Genomic DNA, 14,081 nt, shown 5'->3' on the forward strand with positions numbered 1-14,081 from the left:
TGTGACATAATTCATAAATACAAATTGTCTTCTTTAATCTACTCTTAGATTCAATAGCTGTAGGTCTAGATTTTTTGGCAGGGTGGGGATGGGAGGGGTTTCATTCATTTTTTTTCTTTTTTCTTTCTTCTCTGTCTCTCTCTTTCTCTCTTTTTCCTTTGACAATATCTCACACTACTTTGACCAACATGGACTCCAACTTCTAGGCTTAATTGATTCTCCTGGCTCAACCTCCTTAGCAGCTGGGAATATAGGCATGTACTACCACTTCCATCTAGTTAGGGTCTGCTAACATAACAGACAAAAGACAGATTAGTAGGAGAGAAGGGATACAAACCTCATTAATATTTTGCATGTGCAGGAGATGAGATCATGAGCTATAAAATAACATCTTAATGAAGGAAAAGAGAGATGGCCTCCAGAGACACATAACTTGCAGAAAGTGACTAGGAAGCATGTGAAGGAAAACAACAGCAAGGTAATGTTATTTGGGTTTCATTTCAGGGACTAATCACAGTGCCATCTCTGTCTCCAGTGAAAAGAGTTGACCTCCTCTTCCTGGGAGATTTATATCCAGCACTGAGGCAGAGAAGAGACAGGCTGCAAACTTAGCATCTGTTGATTCTCTGTTGCCTTTAGCTCAAAATAAAACTAATCTCATAGTAGCATATTTTGGGGTGGTTTATCATTTTTCAATATCAAAAATAACATTATCTCTAGCCAAACAGAATAAGCCAAACTATATCAAATCTTAATATAAATTAAAACATATTTTTCTTGAGGCTTCCATGTGTGCTTCCTATGCACACACACATACACACACACACACACATACACACACACACTGTATATAGATATATATGTATTAACATATGTATAACATATAATACGTACATTATACATATTTATAATACATTATATATTGTGAACATACAAATATATTATGTGTGCATACAACTATATCTACATATATAGAGACAATCTACATAAGGAACTTACAAACTAACAGCCAACCCTAGGAGACAATCCTGCAGACAACTGCAGGAGGCTGATAGCTTCAAATAAGATGTCACCACAGTCAAGCTGTCCCTGCCTCCACCAATCCCCATTTTCTGCCATTACAATTCTGTCTGCCAAATGCTGCAGGAGGGAGCTCTTAGAGTTTAACCAGGTTCTGTGGCTGCTAGGTTTGGGAATAATTCCTTATCTCAGTGAAGCTCTGTTAAACATACCTTGTCTGCAGTTTTTCTTTTAAGTTTAAATAAACAGAAAAGATCAAGTGGAGAAAAGGTGCCACCCAATCCCTGGGAGTAAGGGTGGAAAATGGAAGGAATGAAGGAAGGAAGAAAGGAGGGAAGAAGGAAGGAAGGAAGGAAGGAAGGAAGGAAGAGAGGGAGGGAGAGATGCAGGGAAGAAGGAAGGGAGGAAGGAAGGAAAGGAAAGCAAAGGAAGGAAGAGGAGGAGAGGGAGGAAGAGGAGGAGAGGGAGGGAGGGGAGGAGAAGAAAAGAATAGGAGAATAGAATAGAATAGAGTCCTTCCCTTCTTGGAGATTGCATTCCAGGTGTTAAGTTAGACCAAAATAACCCCAACAAACAACAACAACAAAAAACCCTAAAAAAGGTTTTTAAGATGCAGCACACTGATAGTGACAGATGTTAGCAATCCCCCTTCTCCCTTTCTGGTCCTAAGGTTTAAACTCGGAGTCTTGTGATTGTTAGACAGGTGTTCTATCACCCACCTTTTTTTTTTATTTAGTTATTTTTCAAGTACAGTCTTATATTTTTGCCTGAAGCTGGGCTCTGGTCACATTCCTCTTAAATATACCTTCTGCAAAGCTAGGATGATAGGCGTGTACCACCACTGTCCAGTTTGCTGATTGATATGGGGTCTCACTAACTTTTTGCCTTGGCTCACCTCTGCTATCCTCCCTATCTCTGCCTCCTGAGTAGCAGAGATTACAGGTGTGAGCCACAGACCTGCTGTTTATTTTTCTTACTGTTGGATTCCCAACGCCAGAACAATTCCTGCATGCTAAATGCTCACTGTTCTTGTTGAGCTTGACGGTGAACTTGTACCAAGTCCTTGTGTTAATTAACTCATGTGGGTTTCACAATGCCCCTCTGAGGTGGATGCTATGTTAATTCCAGTATTACAGTCTAAGTAAAAGACACACAGGAAGTTTAAAAGCATATCCCTAGTTGTAGAGATATGAATGAGGAAATGGAAAAAAAACCAGGCAAACACCTTGGCGTCATAGCCAAACTCTTATTTAATATGCAATGAACAGTCTAGACTATTGGGTCTGAATGATTTAATAAAACAAGTTAATGTTGAAATTCCTCCAATCTTTGTCCAAACAAACTTATTTTCTATGATCATCCTTATTTTACAGATAAAGAAACTGAAGCACAGAGAAGCTGAGAAATAACAAGGCAGCAGAGCTAAGCCATAATAGGAGGAAACGGAGCTACTAATACATTAAGCACCACACTATAAAAGACAGAGTCAGAATGCCTGCTTTCTTGCCCTCATATGTGAATAATTAAGGTAGCAGTCCTAGGCTACAGTGAGGGTTTATATCTAAAATACACAAACATATCTAATGGCAGCATTCCAGCACTGGAAATATCAAATACTAAAGTACTGCAAAATATTTAAACAAATACACAAAAGCTTTATAAATCTGTTATGGGTTTCTGGTACTTGAGGCGTTTGGGTGCTAGGATTTGAACACAAGGCACTGTGCATGCTAAACACACACTCTACCACTGACCTAAGCTCCCAGATCATATCTGTTATATATATATATATATATATATATATATATATATATATATATATATATATATATTTAAATTTTTTTTGCCAGTCCTGGGGTTTGAACTCAGGGCCCGGGTGCTGTCCCTAAGCTCTTTCACTTAAGGCTAGTTAGCTCTACCACTTGAGCTACAGCTCCACTTCTGGCCTTTTGTGATTAATTGGAGATTAAGACTCTCATGGACTTTTCTGCCTAGGCTGGTTTTGAACCCCAATCCTCCTATCTGAGCCTCCTGGGTAGCTATGATTGTAGAAGTGTGCCACCAGTGTCCAGTTAGATCTGTTCAATTTTTAATCAAAATTCTTAAGAGCTTCATAAGTAAAAAATTTGAATTGATATACCATAATAAAAGTAAATGGCACATTGCATTTTGTAAAGCTTAGCTACATTCATGTCCACTAATGCTTCTTGCTGTAGTCTCAGGAGTATTCAAGACAATGTGAGACCCAGTCAGGGTCTCAGGCAGATGCCTCGGTCCTCAATAGATTATAGGCTCTTTGTTGCCCAATTCTATCACAATCAGATGGAAAATGGAAAAGCAAGGCTGGGGTGTGGCTATTGTCAGACACAAGAAATGTCATTGGGCAGAAACAGTGCAAAGACTCACCCAGCAGCTATGAGGGCCCCAATCACAATGGCAAAGACACTGACAATGATGCTCAGTGAGTACTGCTTCCTGAAAAAGACAAGTAAGGGAGTCAGGAGAGGAGAAAGTTAAAATTATGTAGGTTTTTTTGTTTTCTTTTGTTTTTGGTGCCAGTCCTGAGGCTCAGACTCAGGGCCTGGGCACTGACCCTGAGGGTTTTTGTTGTTGTTGTTGTTATTGTTTGTTTGTTTATTGACCAAGGCTGGAGCTCTATCACTTGAAGCACAGCTCCACTTCTAGCTTTTTGTTGGTTGTCTGGAGATAAGAGTCTCACTGACTTTCCTGTCTGGGCTGACTTTGAACTGTGAACCTCAGCTCTCAACCTCCTGAGTAGCTAGGATTATAGGTGTGAGCCACTGGCACCTGTTTAGGAGAATTACATTTTTAAAAGAAACTGACAGTGGACATTGGTGATTTCATTGCTAAAAATCTAACAGCCGATGCTTCATCAAATTTATTTAACTTCTTAAGCAGTTTTCTGCATCTGATTATCAACTGATCTCTCTAATCTCACTAGAGAGATGTCATATGTGTGTGGATATGTGTGTGTGATTTTTTTTCTTCTCTATACCAAAACCAGTATATTTTCTATTGAGCTCAGCAAAATACTTTAGATCTGTTAAGAAGTGGTGTTTTTCTCTTTTATAGTTTTCTAATTATTAATCTATAATTTTCTAGGAACAGGTGGTATTTGTCTGACTTTAAGTAGTAATTTTTTCTTTTACTCCCTTATTAACTCCTTCAGGGACTATGCAAACAGTTAACCACTTCTAAGTAAATGAACTATTTTTCTGTTAGGTATTGCCACTGGCAATGTAACTACTATGGTAAGAAGACTAGATTTTAAGTGGAAGAAAATAACACAGTGAGTAGAATGGGAAGATAAACACATTGGAGGAATGAAGGAAAAACAAGTTACCCAAGGATGATGGTTTCCAGCAGTAAAGTGAGTGGGATGGTGAATTTCCTGAGCACAGTGAACATTGGAAGACTGTCAGGGAAAGATTGGAGCATAGCATCAGATACCTAGTATTTGCTAGTATTTTGATTTACACATTATATCAATACAGATCTTATACAGATACAGAGATATGTAATGATCTAGAGATAGAAAGATATTTTTGTGTGTGCAGGTACTGGGGCTTGAACTCTGGGCCTGGGCGCTGTCCCATAACTTTTGTTTATTAAATACTTTTATTGTTATTATAAAGGTGATGTATGTATAGAGAGGTTACCATTTCATAAGTCAGGTAATAAGTGAATTTTTCTTTTTAGACAGTGTTACCCCTTCCTTTGCTCTCTCACAGGTTTTCACTCCTGTCCCTCCCCAGCCAAGTTGTATAGTTTATTTCCAACATAGTGTCTAGTGAGTTCCACTGCTGTATTTGTTCACCCTTTTTCATTTCTGAGCCCCCTTTCCCACGCAAAGATAGAAAAACAAACAAGCAAAACAAAAAGAAAAAATAACTCTTGCATCCATATCCTGAAGTTCATTTTGGTAAATATTATTTTATATGATTAGGGGAACAGAGGCATTGTGCCTTTGTGTTCCTCCTTTGGTCTCACTATCCCTTAGCTTTTTGCTCAAGGCTGATGATTTATCACTTCAGTTTCACTTCCAGCCTTTATGGTTAGTTGGAAATCAGAATCTCATGGACTTTTCTGCTCATGCTGTTTTGAACCAAAATCCTTAGATCTCAGCCTCTTGAGTAGGTAGGATTACAGGTGTAAGCTATCAGTGCTGGGTGAGTAGGTAGGATTACAGGTGTAAGCTATCAGTGCTGGTGTGTTCTATATTTTTAATTAGGCCCAATCACTTTCCAAATTAAATATAAAGCACTAGCCTTTATCATCACATTGACCACGAATAAATTAGATTAAATAATAAAAAGATAAAATAATGTCATACCACAGTCACATATAGATTCAACCTGAAACTTATCCAAATGCCAGTTGGCTTGCTTTGTCTTTCCCTTTGCAGAAACTGACACACTAATTTTCAAAATAAATGTGGAAATTCAAGGAATCCAGAAAACCAAAACAATCTTTCTAATTTCAAACTTACTACAAAACTATGGTAATCAAGACTATCCAGCACTAGTTTAATGGTAAATTTAAAGCTAATGAAATAGAATTAAGAGTCATCAAATAAATCCTTAGAATTATTGTCAGTTGGTTTTTCCTTAAGTGGTGGGATTGCACATATATATCATTATGTCCAGATTTGACCACTTGACTTTTAGCTAGGGTACCAAGACTATACACACACGAAGGAATAATCTTTTCCATAACTGGTCCTGGGATAAATGAACACTCATAGATAAACGAAAGGATTGGGACTCCTACTCAAACCATATATAAAAAGTTAACTCAATGTATCAAGGACCTAAACGTAAGAACTTAAAACTATGACATTTTTGTAAAGATAGCAGCAAAGGCTCATGACCTTGGGTCAAAAGAAGTCTTCTTGTCTGTTGTATGGCTAGTGAAGATCTTCTCCCAATCCATGGGCTTTTCATTAATCTTGTTTGCTATATCCCCCAACAACAAATCCTCAAAGAAACAACTGCCCGATTAATAAGTGGGCTAAAGACTTGAGAGACTTCTCTGAAGAGGAAATAAGAATGGCCCATAGACACATGAAGAAATGCTCAATCTCTCTAGCCATAAAAGAAATGCAAATCAAAACAACATTGAGATTCTACCTCACCCCAGTAAGAATGGCTATAATCAAGCACTCTATTAACAACAGATGCTGGAGTAGATGTGGCCAAAAGGGAATCCTACTGCAATGTTGGTGGGAATGTAAACTTGTTCAACCACTTTGGAAAGCAGTATGGAGGTTCCTCAAAAGTCTCCACATAGAGCTCCCCTATGACCCAGCAATCCCACTTTTAGGCATTTGCCTAAGTAATCAGAAACAAGGCCACACTAAAGCTACCAGCACAACTGTTTATTGGCAGCATTATTCACCATAGCTAAGATATGGAACCAGATGGCCCTCAGTAGATGAATGGATCAAGAAAATGTCACACACACACACACACACACACACACACACACACACACACACACACACACACACACACACACACACACACACACATAATGGAATTCTATGCCTCCATCGGAAAGAATGACATTGCCCTATTTGTTAGGAAATGGAAAGGCTTAGAAAAAATTATACTAAGTGAAGTAACTCAGACTCAAAGAAACATAGGTCCCATGGTTTCCCTTATCTGCAATAACTAATATAGGTCTAGGATAAACAGAAGAGGTCAAAAGCTACGTACATATGACTTGACACTAAGCGAAATGAACCCCAAATTAGAGACACAGATTTTATCTTTCTTGTTGTTCTTTTTAATATACTTTAATGTACTGTGTGATTTTTTTTTGTTTCTTTGTATGATCTTCCTCCATGGTACAACCCCTTTTGTCACTGCATTTGATTTTGATGTCCTGCATCTTGTATATACATTTTTCTAATTTAGGAAGAGGAAGGGAAATAACAAAATGTTGAAATAAGGATACAGGATGACCCATTGTAACAATGAGAGGTACAAGACAGTATGTTGAAAACAAACTTTACAACTTTGAAGGGGGAGGGAGGAGTTGGGGAGGTGGAGAGGAAAGGGATGGTAGGGGAAAAACAAAGGAGGGGGTAACAATCTCGATAAGAAATGGACTCATTACCTTGCTCAAGTAATTGTAACCCCTCTGTATAGTATCTTTATAATAAAAAAAATTTAATTTTAAAAAAAGAAGTCTTCTTAATTACAATACTGAAAGCACCCTCAACAAAAGAAAAATAGGCTGGGGATATAATTTTGTGGTAGAAGGCTTGCCTAGAATTCAAAGACTCTGTGATTTACTGGCAGGGGTGGGGGGGGCACAACTAAAAATAGGTAAACTAGATTTCATAAAAATTAAATTTTTTTGGGGGGGGAGGTCTGGTCATGGAACCTGAACCCTGGGCCTGGGTGCTGTCCCTCAGCTCTTCAGCTCAAGGCTCGCGTTCTACCACTTGAACCACGGCACCACTTCCGGCTTTTTTCTTTTTGCTTATGGTGCTAAGGAATTGAACCCAGGGCCTCATGCGTGCAAAGCAAGCACTTTACCACTGAGCCACCTTTCCAGCCCCAAATTAATTTTTTTTTTTGTCAGTCATGGGCCTGAACTCTGGGCCTGGGTGCTGTCCCTCAGCTCTTCAGCTCAAGGCTAGCGCTCGACCACTTGAGCTACAGCACCACTTCCGGCTTTTTCTGCTTATGTGGTGCTGAGGAATTGAACCCAGGGCTTCATGCATGCAAGGCAAGCACTCTACCACTGAGCCACCTTCCCAGCCCCCAAATTAAAATTTTTTAAAGGCAGACATGATAGCACATGCCAGTAATCCCAGCCCTTGGTTATGGAAGCTCTAGGCCAGCCTGCACATCATACACATTGTCTCCAAACAAAACAAAACAACTTTCTGAAACAATACAGTGAAGCCCTTTGGTGCAATTGATATGCATTTAAAACAATGAATCACAGACACTGGGTGCTGGTGGCACATACCTGTAATCTTTGAGGTCTAAGAATTGTAGTTTGAAGCCAGCCCAGGCAGAATAGTCTGTGAAACTCTTAGCAAAAATCCTGAAGTGGAGTATGGCTCAACGACTAGATTGCCGGCCTTGAGTGAAAATGCTAAGGGACAGTACCCACATCCTTAGTTCAAGCCCCCATGCTCACTAAAAAAACTTTTTTCTAAAAAAGGAAAAATTAGTTGGGGATTTAGCTCAGGGGCTCAGGGGTTCAACATCTGCCTAGCAATGCAAGGCCTTGAGTTCAGTACTCAGCTCTTGAAAAGAAAGGGAAAAGAAAAGGGAAAAAACTATGGGCTAATAATTTTTTAAAAGCTTAAAAAAGAAACAAAAAGAAAAATTAATGACAGGCTCAGAGGCTCGGGGGGGAAAATATGAACCAGCAAGAAAGAGAATGCTAGCCAAGAGTGTAAATATGAGGATGAATACGGTAGTTTATTTTTCTTGTATTAAAATAAAACAACAAAATTTGAACTTAAGAATTGGGAAGAAGGGCTGGGAAGGTGGCTCAGTGGTAGAGCGCTTGCCTTGCATGCCTGAGGCCCTGGGTTCGATTCCTCAGTACCACATAAGAAAAAAGCCAGAAGTGGCACTGTGGCTCAAGTGGTAGAGCGCTAGCCTTGAGCTGAAGAGCTGAGGGACAGTGCCCAGGCCCAGAGTGCAGGCCCCACGACCGGACCCCCCCCTCAAAAAAAGAAGAGGGAAGAAATAAGGGAGAATAATAAAAGATAAATAGGATACCTTGTATACATGTGTGGCAAATGTCACAATAAAATTCCCTTTGTACATCAAATGTATATAAAAGACAATATATATGAAATGGTGTATTATTTAGCCTTAAAAAAGGAATGTAATTCTGGGGCTGTGAAGGTGGCTCAGTGGTAGAGCACTTGCCTTGCATGCATAAGGCCCTGGGTTCCATTCCTCAGCACCACAAAAGCAAAAAGAAAAAAAAAAGCCGGTAGTGGCACTGTGGCTCAAGTGGTAGAGCGCTAGCCTTGAGCTGAAGAGCTGAGGGACTGTGCCCAGGTCCAGAGTTCAGGCCCCACGACTGGACCCCCCCCCCCAAAAAAAAAGGAATGAAATTCTGATACACTCTACTATACTATTGCATTCTCCCTTCCTTTTTCCTACTTTTCAGTCCTATTTGCTGGGTACTCTACTTCTTCAAGAACATACTCTCATGCTCTCAAAAGCTCTCATCTGTGAGCCAGAGGCCTCAAATGCCAAGGCAGGCAGCCATGAGTGTTAACTAGAGCCTCCCTCACAGCTGCAGGTAAACACAGGGGCAGGCAGTACAGCAGCAAGAGAGACAACTACAGCAAGCCCAAATCCAAACCTAAGGTAATTAACCGTCCTAATCCTAGAAGGTAACTGCAAACCAACTAAAGTATATGAACGAAAACAGTATTTAGGATTTTGGTTTTCTAACCTCAATCTGTTATCCAAACAAAATAAGAGGCTTAACTTAACCCTCCTCTTTCTCTCTCTCTCTCTCACCCCTCTCTCTACTCTCTCTCTCTGTCTCTCCCACGCACACATATACACACATTTCCCATTTTATTTTTTATTTTCTGAACTTCAAAGGGGGGTTACAATTTACATTTCCCATTTTATATTTCCTTCTTTTCTAGTCTGTCTCCTACTGTCACTCTTTCCACAGACTTCTTTTCCTCATTCTTTTATTTTTAATGAAGGTTTGAATTCAAGGCCTAGCACTTGCTAGAATGACACTCTACCACATAAGTCACACCTCCAGCATGGCTTTTTGCTGGTTATTCTGAAGAAGGAATGTAGTAAATGCTCCTGCCTGGGCTGGCCTTGAACTTCTATCTTCCAGATATCATTCACCTGAGTAGCTAGGATTACAGGCATGTGCCACCAAAACAGAAAACTAAGCCCCCAACAATGAGAAAAGACATTTTCACACGTTCCACACACCTTTTCTGACAAACAGAATGTATTTGTTTGGGCTTTCACTGCACTTTTTCACAGTGACTTTCAGTAAAAGTGAATAGAGGCATAATGGATGGGCATGGGCGTTTTTCTGTTGCTGAAATAAAGACAGTTGCAAATTTCAGAAGTACATAGGTCACACTGGAAAGTAATGTCTGTCATTTCTCTTTCTCTGTACCAAACCTAACCTACACCAGGTCTGACAGAATGTTCCTGCTTTTATAAAACTATGAAAATCCTGGGTAATCACTTCATGTTTCACCTTTTATCTCATGAGGATAATCCTTGTTTAGAAAGCTGTTGAGAAACACATTATTAATATTATTAAACAAAGTCTCACCATAAAATATATTATGAAGAAATGAAGTTACCAGAGCAGAATAAAGAAATGATAGAACAGCTATACAATGTGATATTCTGCATTCACTAAATAATGTATATTCTATACCAGCACATAAAAGCTTCTTCATTCTTATTTATAATATATGCCTATATATGTCAATATATGCCAATATATTAATAACTGAAAGATAAAAGAGCAAGGACAGAAAAAAGAACCAGAAAGAAGTTACACAGAAACTGTATCCTTATACACAAATGTACCCAGATAAATTCTACTTTCCCTAAAGTCTCATATTCTTATGTTGAGACATAAACACATGTAAAACAGAAACTTTTTTAAAATTACAGTAGTTATTTTATCTGCCACAATGTAGGAGAGATAACACTGAACTTATTTCTATCCAATTCGAGAAGAATTGGGAGAACCCCCCCACATCCTCAGTACACACACACACACACACACACACACACACACACACACACACACACACACACACACACACACACACACACACACACACACACACACACACACACACACACACACACACACACACACACACACACACACACACACACACACACGGCTGGTACTCTTAGGACAACCATGAATGAAGTATGTTTTGAACTGTGAACTGTGAATCAACTCTACCAGATAAGTTCTTTGTGAATCTGTGGAAACAAAACCACAAATATTTTTTTAATTATTGTGGAAATACCATACAGAGGGGTTACAATTACATGGGCAAGATAGTGAATACATTTCTTATCAAACATTGTTGCCTCTTCCTTTGTTTCCTCATACCATCCCCCCACCCCCCACCCAGCTACCACCCCCCATATCTTCCCACCCCCCACCCTGCCAAAGTTGTAAAGTTTGTTTTTTGACATAACGTCTTGTACATCTCATTGTTGTAATCAAAGCCACAAATGTTATGCTATGAGCTGGTCACTTTAATTATCAACTAGCATTTGACTTTGGAATCCAGGAAAATGCTTATGGGGGAAGGGACTCATAATTGGGAGAAATGAATTAGAATCACAGTGAATTGAGCAAATAGCTCAGCTGTCCATGAACCATTTGCCACAGTTAATCTATATAGTAGAAAACAGAAACTTTTTTAAAACATTCCTAAAAATATTTCAAATTAATCTCAGAATTACACTTTACTTCCTTAAGAGTAAATATTTTTGTGTTGTATGTGTAGCACAAGAAGAATTTTTGGAAATCAAACTTAGTCTTTGAACTGCTGAACGCAGATGGGTGATGGACTTCCCATCAGCCATTGCCTTCATAGTACCTTAATTTACTGGTGCTCCATAATCCACTGATATGGTTCCCAACATACAGAAGAGGCAGCGGAAATAGCTTCAATAAAAAGAAAGACAGTATACCTAGTTAGAACACGAATAATGAACATTCCTCCACATACAAAAATGGTGATATACCCCATCAGTAGTCAAAATATTTTGTCCCTTTGCCTGTAATGACTAAATTTTCCAGAGTCCAAACATACCCTTAAGTTTTTCTACATGATCATTATCCTGGGGTAGTGGTAGAGGGGTGATGGAATGTGGCTCACATCTATAACCTTACCTACTGAGGAGGCTCAGATTTGAGAGTTATGGTTCAAAGCCAGCATGGGCAGGAAAGTCCATGAGATTCATATCCAATTAATGACCAAAAAGCTGGACATGGCACTGTGGCTCAAAAGTCATTGAGCACTCGCCTTGAGCACAAAAGTTCAAGGACAATGCCTAGGCCTTAAGCCTGAGTGCAAGCCCCAGGACCAACCCACACGAAAAAGAAACTGAAATCTTGAATTTGCCTACTTTAGTAAAATATTGTTATTGTCCTCAAGAAGTTGACCAGGCACTGGTGGTTCATGCCTTTAATCCTAGCTACTCAGGAAGGAGATTGAGACCTGAGGATTGAGGTTTGAAGCCAGCTTGGGAAAGTCTGTGAGACTTTTATCTCTAATGAACTTCCAAAAAGTACAAATATTCCAGGACAATGAGCCATGATGTAATGCACAAGGCTCTACAAGTGCAACTACTGCTCAAGGTTATGGTGGTATGATGTCTAGGGACCTGCATTGGACCTGCACAGGCAGGATAAGGGATGCAGAATGCTATAGAAGGGGACCTCCTCCTAATTGCCTAGCCAGATTGTTTTTCTGCTCTTAGTATCTGAAGGGTCCCATATAAGGCTTATTAGATAGAGGAGCCATATTTTCCCCAAGAGGTGGCACATGGCCTCCGTCACCATCCAGGTAGCAGGAGGGGCCTGAGGGTTGGAAGTGAGGTAGATGGGAGCCCAGGTGGATCTGGGCATAGAGGGAGGGGCCAGTTGTATGGCCGGAACTCCAGGGATGGGAAGGGCTCAGGTCTGGGTGGAGCTGAGGACAAAGGTGAGCATAATACTAACAGTATCCTTTCATAAGGAAAGCAGTATGGAGGTTCCTCAAAAGACTCCACATAGAGCTCCCCTATGGCCCAGCAATCCCACTTTTAGGCATTTATTCAAATGATCACAAACAAGACCACACTAAAGCTACCAGCACAACTATGTTTATTGCAGCATTATTTACCATAGCTAAGATACGGAACCAGCCCAGATGCCCCTCAGTAGATGAATGGATCAAGAAAATGTGGTATATATACACAATGGAATTCTATGTCTCCATCAGAAAGAATGACATTGACCCATTTGTTAGGAAATGGAAAGACTTGGAAAAAATTACTTTCTTTTTTCTCTCTCTCTCTCTCTTTTTTTTTTTTGTGTTGGTTGTGGGGCTTGAACTCTGGGCTTGGGCACTATCCCTGTGCTCTTCAGCTCAAGGTGAGTGCTATACCGTTTGAGCCAAGCACCAACTTCCAAAATTACTAACTTTTTATTTATTTATTTATTTATGTTTGGTTGGTCATGGGGGCTGAACTCTGGGCCTTGGGCACAGTGCTCTGCCACTTAAGCCACAGTACCACTTCCAGCTTTTTCTGCTTCTGTGGTACTGAGGAATTGATCCCAGGGCCTTGTGCATGGGAGGCAAGCACTCTACCACTGAGCCAACTTCCTAGTCCCTGACTTGGAAAAAATTATATTAAGTGAAGTAAGCCAGGCCCAAAGAAACATAGGTCCCATGGTTCCCCTTATTTGCAATAACTAGTATATGTCTGAGTCAAGCAAAAAAGGTCAGGTAAGTTGATGTTAGGTGAAATGAACCCCAAGATAAGTATTCAAATGTCTTCTCTTTCATGCAATTGTTTCTAATATATTTATAAGATGATTTCTTTGTTGCTTTGTATGTCCTTCCCCCACGGTATAACCCCTGCTTTCACTGTATTTGATGCTGGTATACTTTGTGGAGGGGAAGGGAAAAAACAAATCATTTAAATAGGGATACAGGTGGACCCATTGCAAGAATGAGAGTACAAGTTGTTATGTTGAAAAACAAACTTTACAACTTTGGGGGTGGGGGACGGGGGTGTGAGGGGTGGGGATGGGGTGGGAGATGGGAAGGGATGAGGAGGGGAAACAATGGAGGAGGCAACAATGCTTGATAAGAAATGTATTCATTATCTTGCCCATGTTATTGTAACCTCTCTATATGGTATTTTCACAATTAACAAAAAAAAGGTCATATGATAGCACAAAACTTTTCATTTATTTATGGTTCTGTCGGTCATGGGGCTTGAACTCTGGGCCTGGGTGCTGTCCCTGAGCTCTTCAGT

At 39.8% G+C, this 14,081-nt stretch overlaps 1 protein-coding gene across 1 annotated transcript in view; it reads right to left on the reverse strand.

Moving 5' to 3' along the window:
- The window catches only part of Slc35d2 (solute carrier family 35 member D2), a 65,495-nt gene that overhangs the window by 34,020 nt on the left and 17,394 nt on the right, over positions 1-14,081 (reverse strand). The window contains exons 4-6 of the mRNA XM_070033712.1: positions 11,651-11,718; positions 4,385-4,456; positions 3,427-3,495 (exon numbers count right to left, since the gene is read on the reverse strand). Of these exons, the coding sequence (XP_069889813.1) occupies positions 3,427-3,495; positions 4,385-4,456; positions 11,651-11,718 (209 nt within the window). The remainder of the gene's footprint in view (positions 1-3,426; positions 3,496-4,384; positions 4,457-11,650; positions 11,719-14,081) is intronic.

Source organism: Dipodomys merriami, unplaced genomic scaffold (genome assembly GCF_024711535.1).
Source record: "Dipodomys merriami isolate MVZ:Mamm:240054 unplaced genomic scaffold, mDipMer1.0.p SCAF_22, whole genome shotgun sequence".
Lineage (NCBI taxonomy): Eukaryota > Metazoa > Chordata > Mammalia > Rodentia > Heteromyidae > Dipodomys > Dipodomys merriami.